Genomic DNA, 16,769 nt, shown 5'->3' on the forward strand with positions numbered 1-16,769 from the left:
CTCTGATGGTCTGCTCACTACATCTATCATATGTTCATTCTGTTTCTCTCTATTAGTAAGATGGGAGAAGAGGAATGTGTAACAAAGGCAACTTACTTGTTTGTAATTCCTTTTGCTGTAGTCTTGTCCCCTCCTACACCTCCTTGGTCCTGGGTGCTACTTGAGAGCGTGGGTGGGGGTTTTTTGTTGTTGTTTTAATTTGAGGGGTGGGGATGAGGGAGGGTTTTTTTGACGTACCTGATTGTTCCTTGTCTTTTGCTCTTGAATAGTATTACTAGAAAGAAATGGCTGCACTGGTGTTTTTATATACCAATCTTACAATCTTGTTTCCTGCTAGTGGGGTTATAATGTTATCTCTTCATACTTTCTTCCTCTTGGTAGAATGGGGAAAAAAAGAACTATACAAAAGAAAGGTAGTATGGTCCAGTGGTTAGGGCACTACCTGGGGCTTGGGAGATCTGGATTTGATTCCTGCTCCACCACAGACTTCCTCTGTAACTTTGGACAAGTCCCTCCGTGCAACAGGGATGATAATACTTCCTTAATTCATAGGGTGTTGTGAGGATAAATACATTGAGAAGTGAAGTGCTTTGAGATTCACTAATGAAAATCATTATTAAATACTTAAAGTAGTATTATAAAAAGGAATTATTTTTAACTTAATTTTACTTATTTGGACATTCTGGCAGCCGTGAAGAACATATGGTTAAATTTAGCAAAATTATGAATAAATAAAAACATCCACAATTTGAAGATACACAGTTGTGTTGCACTGTTGAAGAAGATGTCAGCAAAGGCATTGTTTATGGAAAAGATGTAGAGTACCTCACTGTTTAAAATGCACATTATTTTGCTTTATACTGTTAATGATAACACTGATTTGAAGTGGTGACATGCTCTCTTTGTTTTTCTGTTTTAGATATTACTGCATGCAGGAACAGCATCATTAATGACTTTGATGATTAATTCTACCACAGTGAAAAAGCTGGTTACAACATTGGGTAAAACACACCCATTGATATTGGGGAGGGAAGAAAAATATTAAAAATAACATCTTTGATGTTCAGTTAATTTATAAAATCTGCTTTGTTCAGTTCTAGCCTATTTGGTAGATATTAGATTGAATGCACTAGTGTAATTTTATTACTTTTTACAGTTCTTTCTACATGGATATATTAATTGGACAATTAACACAAAATAGTAAAATATATAAAATCACAAAACAAGGCATGATATAAGAGTTATCAAAATTGAGTTCACTATAGCTTCAGTACCATTTTTACAATACCCCTTTGTACAGACATTTAAAATTCAGTTATCTGAGAGCTAATTGATTTATCAAAATCTTGTTTAAATAAGATAAAATACAGCCTCAAATCAATGTTTTTAAAGCTTATTATATTTAATGAACTCTCTTTAACAAAATTTTGTACATATCTGCACTCCATGTTTTGTCCAGGCGTGAAAATACCCAAAATTATTTAGTGATAAATTGTTAGTCAAAGATTTCCCTGTCACATAACAGAATTCCTGGTAGATAATGTTGTGTCCACTCACTAAAGACGAAGAAGACTACAAACAAAATAAACAAACAAAACAACCCATGGACAAATGTGATTATAAAATCACCAGTACAGCAGCTTCTAGTTTAGCCCAGAAACTTCCACAGTTAAATATCTGGAGTCCTCCATCCCAAACGGGCAGCAGGATTGGAAGTTGGATGGGGAGGTAAGGAAAACTACAGCAAAGTACGCACAGGGTATGTCTACACTATGAAATTAGGTCAAATTTATAGAAGTTGTTTTTTTAGAAATTGTTTTTATGCAGTCGATTGTGTGTGTCCCAACACTAAGTGCTCTAAGTGCATTAAGTCAGTGGACTGTGTCCACAGTATTGAGGCTAGTGTCAACTTCTGGACCGTTGCACTGTGGGTAGCTGTGAGGAGCTATCCCACAGTTCCCACAGTCTCCGCTGCCCATTGGGATTCTGGGTTGAAATTCCAATGCCTGATAGGGCAAAAACAGTGTCGTGGGTGGTTCTGGGTACATGTCGTCAGGCCTCCCTCTCCCTCCCTCCGTGAAAGCAATGGCAGACAATCATTTTGCGCCTTTTTTCCTGGGTTACTTGAGCAGACACCATTCCACGGCAAGCATAGAGGCCACTCAGCTCACGGTCACCGTACGTCTCCTGAGTGCTGGCAGACATGGGACTGCATTGCTACACAGCAGCAGCTCATTGCCTTTTGGCAGCTGATAGTGTGTTATGACTGGTAGCCATCGTCATCATACTTCTGGGTGCTCTTTTAACCGACCTCAGTGAGGTCAGTCAGGGGCGCCTGGGCAGACATGGGAGTGACTCAGCCAGGTCATTCCCATCTTCTGCCAAGCACCCAGGAGTTGACGATGGCTACCAGTCGAACTGCACTGTCTGTTGCCACTCTAAAGATGTAAAAGATAGACGGATTTGTTTTGTATTCATTTGCTTCCTCCCTCCCTCCCTCTCTCCGTGAAATCAACAGCCTGCTAAACCCAGGGTTTTGAGTTTGATCCTTGAGGGGGCCATTCTGTGTGACCGTTGTTTGTGTTTCTTCTTGATGCAAAGCCACCCCCTTTGTGGACTGTAATTCCCTATAAGCCATGTCATCAGTCACCCCTCCCTCCATCAGAGCAAACAATCGTTTTGCGCCTTTTTTGAGCCCAGACGCCATAGCACTGGGATCATAGAGCCCACTCAGATCACTGCGGCAATTATGAGCACTGTAAACAGCACACGCATTATCCTGGAGTATATGCAGAACCAGAACCTGCCAAAGCAAAACCAGGCGAGAAGGCAACAGCAAGGTGGTGACGAGAGTGATGAGGACACGGACACAGACTTCTCGCAAAGTATAGGCCCCGGCAATGTGCACATCATGGTGTTAATGGGGCAGGTTCATGCTGTGTGTGACGAACTGGGACTGTTCTTAATGTTTGCTCTGAATACTGTGTTGGTGCCTCAGTGTTCCCTGTGCAGTTCTTAAGTATCTAGGTGGTGGGATAAGGGTGTGTGATTGCTGCAGAGCAAAGGGCCAGTGCACCTAAATGCCTGGCACTCTGTCTCCTAGCAACTGATGGCCTGGGCCCCTCCTCTGCAAAGTGCCATCTGAAGGTGTTGGAGACAAAGGGATCAGGAAAGGAGCTGAGCAGAAGAGGGGCTGGAGGGTGGTTAGTCTGGAGCTTGCTGGGACGAAGAGTGAAGTGCAGACCTAGGGGTCTGGCTCACTGCCCCCAGAATGGACCGGCCGAGGGTCTGGTTCGCTGTATCTACAAGCTCTGTTTTAGTCCTGTTCCTGTCATCGAATAAACCTCTGTTTTACTGGCTAAGAGTCACGTCTGAGTGCAAGTGGGGGTGCAGAACCCTGTGGCTTCCCCAGGACCCGCCTGGGTGGGCTCTCTGTGGGAAGCACACGGAGGGGCAGAGGATGCTGAATCTCAAGGAGAGACCCAGGAGTGAAGACGTGTGAGCTTCTTGCCCTGAACAAGTCTGCTCCAAGGAGAGGAGGCTCCCCAAAGTCCTGACTGGCTTAGTGGGGAGCAGTTCCAGAGCATCGCCCGGGACTCCGTGACACTGTGGAAGCGATCTGGGCCGGAAACAAGCACAGACTGGTGGGACTGCATAGTGTTTGCAGGTCTCGGACGATTCCCAGTGACTGCGAAACATTTGCATGCATAAGGCACTTCATGGAACTTTGTGACTGCTTTCCCTGCCCTGAAGCATCAGAATACCAAGATGAGAGCAGCCCTCACAGTTGAGAAGTGAGTGGCGATAGCCCTTTGGAAGCTTGCAACGCCAGACAGCTACTGGTCAGTCAGCATCATTTGGAGCAGGGGGGTCTGCTGTGGGTCTGCTGTGATCCAAGTAAGCCCACAAATAAGAAAGACCCACACAATAAAAGATCTGCTGATATCAAGGGTAGTGACTCTGGGAAATGTGCAGGTCATATTGGATGGCTTTGCTGCAATGGGATTCCCTAAGTGTGATGGGACGATAGATGGAACCCATATCCCTATCTTGGCACTGGAGCACCAAGCCAGTAAGTACATAAACCGCAAGAGGTATTTTCAGTGGTGCTGCAAGCACTGGTGGATCAGAAGGGACGTTTCACCAACACCAACATGGGATGGCCGGGAAAGATACATGATGCTTGCGTCTTCAGGTCTGTTTCAAAAGCTGCAGGAAGGGACTTTCTTCCCAGTCCAGAAAATAACTGTTGGGGATGTTGAAATGCCTATAGTTAGCCTTGGGGACTATAGCGAGGCGGTGGGATACCCCACAGCCCTGCTGAGGGATGAACCTCCCCTACCACCACCGTGGGCGGAGCCACTGGGTGGCCTGCGCCCGCCCCTCAGAAGTCACAGCGCAGACCCGGAAGTATAAAAGCTCACCTGCAGAGCTCATTCAAGGCCGAACCACCGCAGGGGCCAGACGTCTGCGGCCGCTGCCAGCCGGAACTCACACCTGGCCAGCTGAGCCTGCCCTGCGCTCGCTACCCCTAGAAGGACTGGCCGAGCCTGCCCTGTGCCAACTACCCCTAGAAGGACTGGCCGAGCCTGCCCTGTGCCAACTACCCCAAGGAGGACTGGCCGGGACCACCCCGCTCCAGCTACCCCGAGGAAGGACTGAGCCTGCCTCTTGCCAGCTACCTCGAGGAAGAGCCGAGCCTGCCTCTTGCCAGCTACCCCGAGGAGCAGCTGAGCCTACCATTGGCTACTTACCTAGAGGAACCGATGGTGTTTGAGACCGCTGGTGACGCTGCGACAACTCAGGTACCCTACGAGGGGGAGTGTGGAAGTAGCCTGGGGGCAGCCAACCCCAGTCTGGCTGCAACACTGCCAGAGCCTATGTCAGTGTGTTGCAGCCAGGATCCCCACTGACAGCAGTGAGTCTCTGCCGCTGCTAGGGCACCGGGTTAGGACGCAGTGGAGTGGGAGGGCCTGAGCATTCTGACTCATTGTTTGTTGCCCCGCCCTCACCTCAGGCCGGGTTTAAGACTACTATTACTGCTCAGCCCTGCCCGACGGTCTGAGCATTCTGACTCAGTATTTGTTGTCCTGCCCTGACCTAGGGCCTGGGCCTGTTTTGGATTACTGACTCAGCCCCGCCCAGGGTCTGAACCCCGATAACTGAGTGTGTGTTATTCCCCACAACAGCAGAGCCACCGGCCGGCGAACTAGAGCGAGGTGGTGGGATACACCACAGCCCCGCTGAAGAACAAACTGTGGCCGAGTCGCACTACAGGGACCCAGCCTATCCCTTAATGCCATGGCTCATGAAGCCATACACAGGCAGCCTGGACAGTAGTCAAGAGCTGTTCAGCTATAGGCTGAGCAAGTGCAGAATGGTGGTAGAATGTGCATTTGGATGTTTAAAAGCATGCTGGCACAGTTTACTGACTTTGATAGACCTCAGCGAAACCAATATTCCCTTTGTTATTACTGCTTGCTGTGCACTCCACAATATCTGTGAGAGTAAGGGGGAGAGTTTATGGTGGGGTGGGAGGTTGAGGCTAATCGCCTGGCTGCTGGTTACGTGCAGCCAGACACCAGGGCAGTTAGAAGAGCACATCAGGACGTGCTGTGCATCAGAGAAGCTTTGAAAATCAGTTTTATGACTGGCCAGGCTACAGTGTGAAAGTTCTGTTTGTTTCTCCTTGATGACCCCCGCACCGCCCTACCCCCTGGTTCACTCCACTTCCCTGTGAGCTAAACACCCTCCCCTTCCCCTTCGATCACTGCTTGCAGAGGCAACAAAGTCCATTGTTGCTTCACATTCATGCATTCTTTATTAATTCGTCACACAAATAGGGGGATAACTGCCAAGGTAGCCCAGGAGGGGTGGGGTGGGGGAGAAGGGAAGGACAAGGCTACACCACACTTTAAAACTTAAAAACTTTAAAACTTATTGTAGGCCAGCCTTCTGTTGCTTGGGCAATCCTCTGGTGTGGAGTGGCTGGAGGCCGCCTCACCACGTTCTTGGGCGTCTGGGTGAGGAGGCTATGGAACTTGGGGAGGAGGGCTGTTGGTTACACAGGGCCTGTAGTGGCGGTCTGTGCTCCTGCTGCCTTTCCTGCAGCTCAACCATATGCTGGAGCATATCAGTTTGATGCTCCAGCAGTCGGAGCATCAACTCTTGCCTTCTGTCAGCAATCTGACACCACCTATCCTCTTCAGCCCGCCACCTCTCCTCACGTTCCTGTTGTGCTTTCCTGCACTCTGACATTGTCTGCCTCTATGCATTCTGGTGTGCTCTGTCAGTGTGGGAGGACAGCAGTAGCTCTGAGAACCTCTCATCCCGAGTGTGTTTTTTTCGCCTTCTAATCTTCGCTAGCCTCTGCGAAGGAGAAACTTTTGCAGCTGGTGGGGGAAAAGGGAGATTCATAGTGAAAAAGACACATTTTAGAGAACAATAGGATCACTCTTTCTCATTAAACCTTGCTGTTCACATTACACAGCACATGTGCTTTCGTTACAAAGTCACATTTTGCCTCTTATATTGAAGGCCTGCCGGTGTGGTGTGAGAGATCACTCATGCAGTGCCAGGCAACAGAATTTAGCTTGCAGGCAGCCATGGTAAGCCACAGTCTTTTGGCTTCTTTAACCTCTGTAACATGTGGGAATGGTTTCAAACAGCAGTGCCCTCATTTCCTATACCAAGCGGCTGTTGGGTTGGCCATTTAAAATGGGTTTGCAATTTAAAAGGAGGGGTTGCAGTTTGCGGGTTAGTGTGCAGCACAAACCCAGCCCGCCCACCACGCAATTCTCTGGGATGATCACTTCTCCCCTTCCCCCACCGCATGGCTAACCACAGGGAACATTTCTGTTCAGCCACAGCCCGAGTCGGAACGGGCATCTCTGAATGTCCCCTTAATGAAAGCACCCTATTTCAACCAGGTGACCATGAATGATATCACTCTCCTGAGAATAACACAGAGAGATAAGGAATGGATGTTGTCTGAAAGCCAGCAAACACCGGGACCATACGCTGCCATGCTTTGTTATACAATGATTCCAGACTACGTGTTACTGGCCTGGCGTGGTAAAGTGTCCTACCATAGTGGATGGAATAAGGCAGCTCCTCTCCGCAGAAACCTTTTGCAAAGGCTTTGGGAGTACATCCAGGAGAGCCTTCTGGAGGATTTCTGCTCCATCCCCATACACGTTAACAGACTTTTCCAGTAGCTGTATTGTCTGCGAATGCCAGGGCAGATTGATCATTAAACACGCTTGATTTTAAACTATGTGTAATATTTACAAAGGTACACTCACCAGAGGTCCCTTCTCTGCCTACAGGGTCTGGGAGCCCACCTTGGGTGAGTTCGGGGGCTACTGGCTCCAGATCCAGGGTGAAAAATGTATCTTGGCTGTTGGGGAAACCAGTTTCTCCGCTTCCTTGCTGTGAGCTATGTTCAATCTGTAAAAGCAGCAAAGAGTCCTGTGGCACCTTATAGACTAACAGACATTGGAGCATGAGCTTTCGTGGGTGAATACCTACTTCGTCGGATGCATCTTCTTCGTCCACAAAACCTGCTTCCATGTTGCATGATTCTCCATTGCCCCGGACCTTCTGTTTGCCTCCCTGGTTTTGCGGTAGGCTTGCCTTAGCTCCTTAATTTTCATGCGGCTCTGCTGAGTGTCCCTGTTATGGCCTCTGTCCTTCCTGCCCTTTCAGACTTTTTCTAATGTTTTGGCATTTTGTTTACTGCAATGGAGTTCAGCTAGCATGGATTCGTCTCCCCGTATGGCGAGCAGATCCCCTACCTCCTGTTCAGTCCATGCTGGAGCTCTTTTGCAATCCTGGGACTCCATCATGGTTGCCTGTGCTCTCCACGCTGGGCAAACAGGAAATGAAATTCAAAAGTTCACGGACCTTTTCCTGTCTACCTGGCCAGTGCATCTGAGTTGAGAGCGCTGTCCAGAGCAGTCACAATGGAGCACAATGGGCTCCTAGAGGCCAATACCATTGAATTGCTTTCACACTACCCAAATTCGACCTGCTAAGGCCGATTTCAGCACTAATCCCCTCATTGGAGGTGGAGTAAAGAAATTGATTTAAAGAGCCCTTAAGGTTAAAAAAAGGGGCTTCGTTGTGTGGATTGGTCCAGGCTTAAACTGAGGTAACACTGCTAAATTCGACTTAAAATCGTAGTGTAGACCAGGCCACATTGTCCAGGAAGTAATTTTCTCTTGTATATCTCCTCTTCACCATTCTACAGCAGAATTTTGAAAAGAGATCAGATGTATTAAGTAATATACATTTGAGAAGAAAGACTTACTTTACAAAGGAGGCTATAGCAATTTGTGTTTAAAGACTGTTTTTGAAAACCCAGTCAAGTCCCTGTTTTTAGTGGCTAGTGTAGATGATGAGTGGTCATGAAAAACAGTGTGACCAACTTAAGAGCCACAGCGGTTATTGATCTGTAAAGTTAGCCTTCTCTTTTTTGATAACCACTGAGGGAAGCTATTGCTTACATGGGAAGAGTTAATTAAAAACATATTTTTACAGTTTTATATAACAGTAAAAATTTTGACAAAGCAACCACTTTGTATTGAGTACTGACAACGTGCTTAATCATAGTATCATAGGACTGGAAGAGACCTCAAGGGGTCATCAAGTCCAGTCCCCTGCACTCATGGCAGGACCAAGTATTAATGTTGTATAAACATCTAAGATACATGCGTGCTATATCCTGTCTTTGGTAAGGCTTTTGATCCAGTCTCACGTGACATTCTTATAAGTAAACTAGGGGAATATGGAATGCTGAAATTACTGTAAGATGGGTGCACAGTGATTGGAAAACAGTATTTGAGTAGAGTTATCAATGGTTTGCTGTCAAATTAGAAGGACGTATCTGGTAGGTTCCCACAGGGTTCTGTCCTGGATCCGGTACTGTTCAATATTTTAATTAAAAACTTGGAGGAGAGTACACTTTTAAAATTTGTGGAGGATATCAAGCTGGGAGGGTTTGCAAGCACTTTGGAAGACAGGATTAGAATTCAAAATGATAAATGATAAAATTGATGCGAAATCAATAAAATGAAATTCAGTAAAGATAAATACAGAGTACTACACTTAGCAAGGAAAGATTAAGTACACAAATACAAAATGGAGAATAACTGACAGGGCAGCAGTACCTACAAGAGGATAGAGATCAATTGTTTTCCTTGTCCACTAAGGATAGGACAAGTAGTAATCAGATTAATCTGAAGCAAGGGAAATTCAGGTTGGATGTTAGGAAAAACATTCTAACTATAAGGATAGCTAAGCACTGGAACAGGTTACCCAGGGAGGTTGTAGACTCCCCATCATTGAAGGTTTTAAGTAATAGGTTAGATAAACATTTGTTAGGCATTGTCACCATATACTTAATCTTGCCTCAGTGTGTTAGGGCAAGGAGATTGACTAAATGACCTCTTAAGATCACTTCCTTAAGATCACCAAACAAGCCCTGATCTGAGTCTAGATCGGGTAGCGGCTAAACAGTTGAAACATAAATAATATAGCAGTCAGTGGTAGAAGCTTCATGTTGATAAATTTTGTAATGATTATTGTTGGAAGACTTTGCAGAAGTATTTTAGGGCGTTAGTTTCATGCACAAGAAGAGGGAGATAATTCCAACAGTTGCATTGAAGAAAGCATCGTGGTGCAATAGGGAGAAGTCTGGATTTGAGCTTTCTACACTTGAAATTTGTTGCAGTTTAACTTGAGATATTTCATGTAATTGAACCCACTTTGGAAGCAGGTTTGCTGAGTTGTGGGATGAGCTTATCTGCAAAGAAGTGTGTGTGAATGCATCCCCATCACAAGCCACTGTTGTGATCTTATAAGTCCTCCTACTGGTATCCCACAGAGGTATTCCAGCTACCTGGATCAGCCTTTCTGTTTACTTGTGTGCCCTCTACTGTTCCAGGGTCATCCTGACTGGATGTCACCTCTCTTTTTAAGTGCTGGTGCACATCCAGGTGCTGTCCTTTGCATTTCCAGTTCATGGAATTCACATACTTGTGTCATACTCCTGATTATTAAGCAGTCATGCCTCGTGTCAGTATAGTCCTATGCTGAGGGCCAGGACTTAATTGCCCTTTGGGGAGAGGCACATGTACAGACCGCTCTGAATTCTAGCCACTGCAATGCACAAATATACAAGCAGCTATCCAAACAAATGGAGTAGGTCACCACCAGGACCCAAACAAGTGCTGCATTAAGGGAAGGTACTCCAACTGGATTATAAGCAGACCTCAAGTCATGCCAGAATGCCCCAGAACACCATTCCAGCATGCCAGAAATGTCTTCCAGTACTGTTACTTATGACTGATAGCACTGGAAGTGGATTCCAGCCCTTCTTTTTTTAGGACTCCAGCACTTGTTATAAGACTGTGAAGGACAATAGTAGGACCACTGAGAGAGCTTGTAAGCTGCTACAATGAGTGAACCATATATTTGTGAGATATCCCACCAAACAATCACTGAATTGTATAGATACCACTGAGTACACCTCCACTGATGTCAGACAGGATGCAAACCAGGAGATTGTTAATGAAGTACTGGATATTGACTCAGTGGCCCAAGAGACAGATGCTGCTCCAGAGACCAAGGAGCTGTCCAAGACACAGCTAGAGGTTGCACTTGGATCACCAGTAGAAATCCAACCAGTGGAGGGTGCAACTTCCAGTAAGTATTGTATGATATATTATATTACAACTTTATGGGGGGATTTAAACAACTTAGTTCCAGGTGTAATCAGGGTGCTGCCAGATGTTGGTCTACCCGCTGCCTGCCTCCTGTGTTTTAACCCCCCAACTCTACCAGTTACTCAAAATAATGGCCATGCGGGAGAGTGTACAAACTCTTCACCGGCCCCATTCTTTTTAAAAAAGTAAACACACCACCATCACTTAAGCTTATTGTGTACTGCTCCACACAGCCCTATCATGGCTTATTGATCTCTCTCCTTCCCAGTCATTCCTCCCCAATCAAGCCTCTGCCTCCCCAGCCAAATTGGTGGCACCGCATGGGTTAACAAGGAGATAGTTTGAAGAAAAGGCACTTTCATAGTGTTGGCAGATACAGGAAAGAAAAAACAAAATTATTTCTCTGGCTCAAGACTTTATTAATACCCTTAGCTTTAAGGCATTGTGCAGTATTATAAAATAAATCAGCAGTCACACTACACAAACATTTCTAATAATGAAGACTATGGGTTACTGCAGAATTCCATTTCTCTTGCAGAGCACTTTATGCTGATCTGATGGTGTTAAAAATGGAATTATACCGCAGGTAATGCTCTAATTTGGTATGAAGATTGCATAACTATGTAGCTCTTAGCACTGCCAAACTGAATAACTGGCTGAATAGGTAATTTATAGGGGTCAAGGCTGTGTGTGTGGGGGGGGGAGTTTTGTGGAACTTCATAGCAGATACTGTGGAGAGGGGGTAGTATGATTCTTATGGCCTCCTCATCAGCATTATAGTACCAATTTCCTGCATGATAGGAATAGCTAGGATTGTCAGGAGGGCTTTAAACTACCCATAGAAGGAGAGAGTGATAATGGGGCAATCATGACACAAACACCCAAATAAGAAAACCCAACCTCAAGGCATCAAGAATTTTAATATATCCAAGCACTAAGGTGCATGTAAGGAACAGATTTTTAATTGTTTATGTGCTAATGCTTGGTGCCTATACAATAAACAAGAAGAATTGAAGATATTCATGAGAAAAAATGACATGTTTGGTATTACTGAAACTTGATGGGATGGCTCTAATAACGGCAACATTAAAATTGATACTTACAACCTGTTCTGTAAGGAGAGAATGAGAAAAAGGGAATGGCACTCAACATCAGACACCATTACCTGTTAGAGTCATAGATGATTCAGAATCATAGGACCTTGAGTGCTTATGTATTAAAGTTCTAACTAGTAAAACTAAAGTTGGGGTACTGATGGGTATCTCTTACAGATCACTTAATCTCACTAGAGAACAGGACAAACTCCTCCTTAAATATCTGTCTGTAATGTGTAGAAAGAAAAATTGTTCTTCGAGTGCTTGCACATGTCCATTCCAATGTAGGTGTGTGCACACCCTGAGCAGAGTTGCCAGAAATTTTTCCCTTAGTGGTATCTGTTGGGTCAGCTCTAGTGTGCTTTGGTGTCATGCACTCATATTGCCAAGATAAAGGGCCCTGCCAACCCTGTACCCCCTCAGTATCTTTTTACTGTCTGTGACAGGGCATTGAAATTGTTCTCTTTGCTTCAGCAAGCTTTTCCCAGTGGTTTTTCCACTCTTTTTGCAGTGTATATAGTTGATTTGGTTGTATGCTTTTTTTTTTTTTAATTTAGTTAGTAAATGTTTGGAGTTTTCTCCATCAGTTAGTGAAGTAGGTTCATTTCTCAATGGCGGGGCATGCCTCTGTCACTGGGTTTCAAAGCCTGTAGCAAGCCAGTGCCCTTGAGGGACCTGGACTCAAGTTGTCTCAAGGCCATGGGAGAGACTTACATAAGAGATCACTGCCATATCTGCAAGAGCTTCAAATCTCACACAAAAAAGGACCAAGAGGCAAGACTGAAGGTCATTCTTATGGAAGCAGCACTAAGACTCACTTTGGAACTGAGTTTTTCTGATTTGGCACTGAGTACCTCGGCATTGGTGCAGAGTGCTCCTCTCACTGTGTGAGAGTCTCTGCACCATTCCCCATTGCTGGTGCCCAAGAAGAAGCACAAGATGCAGCCATCTGAGAGGGGTCATTCCCCAGTGCTGAAGATGATCAGGCATGGGGACTGGGACAGAGTGAGACCTAAGTCAGGCTACACCTCAAACTCAGCACTGCAACAGCCGGTCCAACAACCCGGGAGGTCCTGATGACTCCGGCACCAAAGGTACCATCTTTGGGCAGACAGCACGGGACTCTTTCTCTTCAGAGATGGAAGGGGAGTTCTCCTCTCACCCTCAGAGCCACCTGTGCTACTCTCTGAGGCACTCCTACCCTGACATGACCCAAGCCCAGGGTTCCCTCTTACGCTCCTATTCAGTGATCTCTGAGAGCAGTATGCCACCACTGGCTAGATGATCCGGAGTGTCTCCTTCAAGTGAGAGCCATGGAAGAGATTTCACAAATCTGGAGATGAGAAGGGTTCTACTCCCATTACTTCCTAATTCTGAAAGCCCAAGGTGGTCTTGGCCCTATTCTAGACCTGCACTACCTCAAGAACTTAAAGTTCTGTGTGGTGTCCCTGACTTCCATCATTCCCTCTCTGGATCCTGGGGACTGGTATACCACCCTCAATTTAAAGGATGACTATTTCCACATATCGATTTTCTGAGGACACAGACGGTTCCTCAGATTTGTCTTCAACCATACACACTACCAGTTTGCAGTACTTCCATTTGGCTTGTCGTCTGCTTCATGGGTCTTCACCAAATGTATAGCGATAGTGGTGGCCTTCCTGAGGAAATGGGGAGTACAGAGCTTCCCATATCTTGACAACTGGGTAGTCTAGAGGCCAGTCCAGGGTTCAAGTGGCGTCCAACTTCCACCTCATCCAGTTGATTTTCCAGGCCTTAGGCTTACTAATAAACATTCAGAAGTCTACCTTCATCCCACTACGTAGGATAGAGTTCATCAGACCAGTACTCAACTCCACTCAGGCCAGAGCCTTTCTCCCAGGAGGCCAGTTTGAGCCCATCATGGCCCTGGTAAGGTCTCTCAAGGTCCACTCAGTTTCAACAACATGGAGCTGTCTAAGACTCCTGGGCCACATAGATTCTTGCACTTATGTGGTGAAACATGCACGACTGCACCTAGACCTCTTCAGGAGTAGCTGGTCATGGTGTTCTTGCCAAGCTGTCACCATTTAGACTCCGGTTCTCACTGTACCTCCCTGAGTCCCCGCTTCCCTGGATTGGTGCTAGACCAGCATATAATTTGTGCGGGAGTTCCCTTTTCACGGCCCCAGCCATCGATGTCCCTGGTCTTGGATGCTATCATAGCTTTCCTACTCATATCTGAACCTTAGAGTTCAGAAAATAAGATGCTAGCATGAAACCTCCAACTTAATTACCAGCTTAGATCTGATAGCGCTGCCACCAGCCAGATTCCAGTGTCTGGTGCACTCTGGTCTCCCCAAAACCTTCCCTGGGAGACCCCAAGACTCAGATGCCCTGAGTCTACAACAAAGGGAAATAACCCCCTCCCCTTGTCTCCTCTTTATTTCCTCCCAGGCTTCGCCTCACTGATGGCCCTGGACATCACCCTATTTCAATTCCTTGAATTGCAAAACAGAGAGACAAGTTTCTTTCACCCTCAGTCAAAGCCTTGCAAAGGTAAGCTTTGCACACTCTGACACAAAGAGATTTTCCCTTCCTCCTGTTCCTTCCTCCCACCAATCCTGGTGAGTTTTTAACTAGGAAAAATCCAACAGGTCTTAAAAAGAAAGCTTTATATAAAAAGAAGAAAAGACATAAAATTATCTCTGTATCAAACTGACAATATACAGGGTATTTGGCTAAAGAAAATGAATAAACCATTATCCAAAAGAAATACAATTTAAAACATTCCAGCAACTACACACATGTAAAAACAAACAACAACAGAATAAAAACCTATTGTCTTCTACCTTTGTACTTACACTTGGAAACAGAAGATTAGAAAGCTTGGAGAGAGACAGTTCACTCTCAGAGCCGAGAGCAACAGAGAGACAAAGACACACACCCAGAAATTCCCTCCCTGAGCTTTGAAAAATCTGGTTTCCTGATTGGTCTTCTGGTCAGGTGTTTGGTTACCCCTTTGCAGGTGAAATAGACATTAACCCTTACCTATCTGTTTATGACAGATGCGTTGGAACTGGACTAGGGAGCCTACTTGGGGCCTTCAGGACTCAAAGGCCTCTGGTCTCCAGAAGAGCTCTCTCTCCACATTGTCAGAGAGTTCAGGGCAGTTCAGCTGGCCTGTCAGGCATTCCTGCCTCACATTATGGGCAAGGATGTGTTGGTTCTTACAGATAACATTACAGCTGTGCACGCACTCCCCCTTTGCCAGGAGGCAGTTTAGCTGTGGGAGTTCTGCACAGTGCATTCTGCCTCAAGGCTTGTCACCTGCTGAGAGTTCAGAACAAGTTAGTGGGTCCCCATTCAAGCTGCTAGCCACGTCCTCATTAATACACCTTTCCTGGAAGATGACCTTTTGAATGGCCATCACTTCAGCCAAAAAAGATTTTGGAGATTCAAGCCCTCACCTCAGAGCCCTCGTATATGATTTTCTTTAAGGATAAGGTGCAGTTGCTTCTGCACCCTGCTTTCTTCCTGAAGATGGTTTCACAGTTCTGTTGCAGTTAAGCAATCTTCCTACCAGTTTTCTTCCCAAAACCACATGCTAATAGGGAGGAGCTATGTCTCCACTCTTTAGATGTCAGTTGGACCCTAGTGTTCTACATAGAAAGGACCAAGCCGGTCCATAAATCTACTCAGCTGTTCATAGCGGTAGCTGAGAGGATGAAGGGCCTTCCTATCACCACTCAGAGAATTTTGTCCTGGATCACATCATGCATTCGCACATGCTATGATCAGGAAGGTCAGGTTAAAGGGAGGTTAGTTCTGCCTCCAACTGACCTAACTACTCATTCCATGAGATCATAAGCTTCCTTGGCTGCTATCCTAGTGCAGGGCACATCTGCAGGGCAGCAACTTGCTCATTGGAGCACACCTTCTTGGTACACTTCACCCAACAGGCCAGGGACGATTCCAGCTTTGGCCAAGTGGACTCAGTCAGCACATCCATGAATTCTTTGCTCACCTCCTATACGACGGCTTGGGATTCACTTACATCGGAAAGGACGTGCAAACACTCGAAGAAGAAAAATGGTTGCTAAACTTCTGCACTTGTTGTTCTTCAAAATGTGTTGCACATATCCATTTTAAGAGCTGCCCCTCCTCCCCTTTTATCGGAGTTGGTCAGAAGAAGGAACTGAGGGGGGCTGGGGTCAACAGGGTTCTTTATACTGGCACTATAAGTGTGCATCACCAGAGGGTGCTAGAGCTAATCCAACAGATACAATTAGGGGAAAATTTTCCAGCGACTGCACTCAGGGTGCGCACACTCCTACATCAGCATGGACATGTACAACGCATCTCCAAGAACAACAGTTACAGAAGATTAGTAACTGTTTTTTATCATGGATGACTTTAACCTGGGGGACATTGGTTAAATATTTTATGTAGCCAGTAATAAAACTTTCTTGCAGTTTCTAAAAATAATAGACGATGGTTTATTAACATAGACAGTCCTGTACCCATCATGTGATAGCTCACTGTTGGAGTCCATTCTGATGGGCAAAGAGATAATCCCTGAGATAAAAATTACCAGTCTCCTAGGTACCAGTGATCACAATCTGATGACATTTGCCCTATGTAAACAGAATATAGCACTGTCACAGGGTTTCCTGCTCACTGCTAGGGTGCCTCCTTGTTGCACATCTTGGGATTAGCTCTTGATCTATTTGGTGCTTCCTCCATTGGTTGCTCACCTTGTGGTCAGTCTCTCGCTCTCTCTCTGGACTCAGTTGCTTCCTCTTTGTGGCTTGGCCTTCTGGTCATTATAGTTTTCCCCTTCCAGTCTCAGTGGACTGGCTGGCTGAGTATTATTGCTGGCAGTCCTCTAATTCAAGGCTATGCCAGACCACCCCATACCACACCCTCTGCTATCTCCAGTACCTTGCTGTCGTGTTTTGGCGTTCAA

At 45.8% G+C, this 16,769-nt stretch overlaps 1 protein-coding gene across 1 annotated transcript in view; it reads left to right on the plus strand.

Annotated features, from left to right (window-relative positions):
* The window catches only part of LOC116837279 (solute carrier family 9 member C1-like), a 330,899-nt gene that overhangs the window by 79,364 nt on the left and 234,766 nt on the right, over positions 1–16,769 (plus strand). Inside the window, exon 10 of the mRNA XM_032801556.2 lies at positions 920–1,001. Within this exon, the coding sequence (XP_032657447.2) occupies positions 920–1,001 (82 nt within the window). The remainder of the gene's footprint in view (positions 1–919; positions 1,002–16,769) is intronic.

The sequence above is a fragment of the Chelonoidis abingdonii genome, chromosome 4 (genome assembly GCF_003597395.2).
Source record: "Chelonoidis abingdonii isolate Lonesome George chromosome 4, CheloAbing_2.0, whole genome shotgun sequence".
Taxonomy (NCBI): Eukaryota; Metazoa; Chordata; order Testudines; family Testudinidae; genus Chelonoidis; species Chelonoidis abingdonii.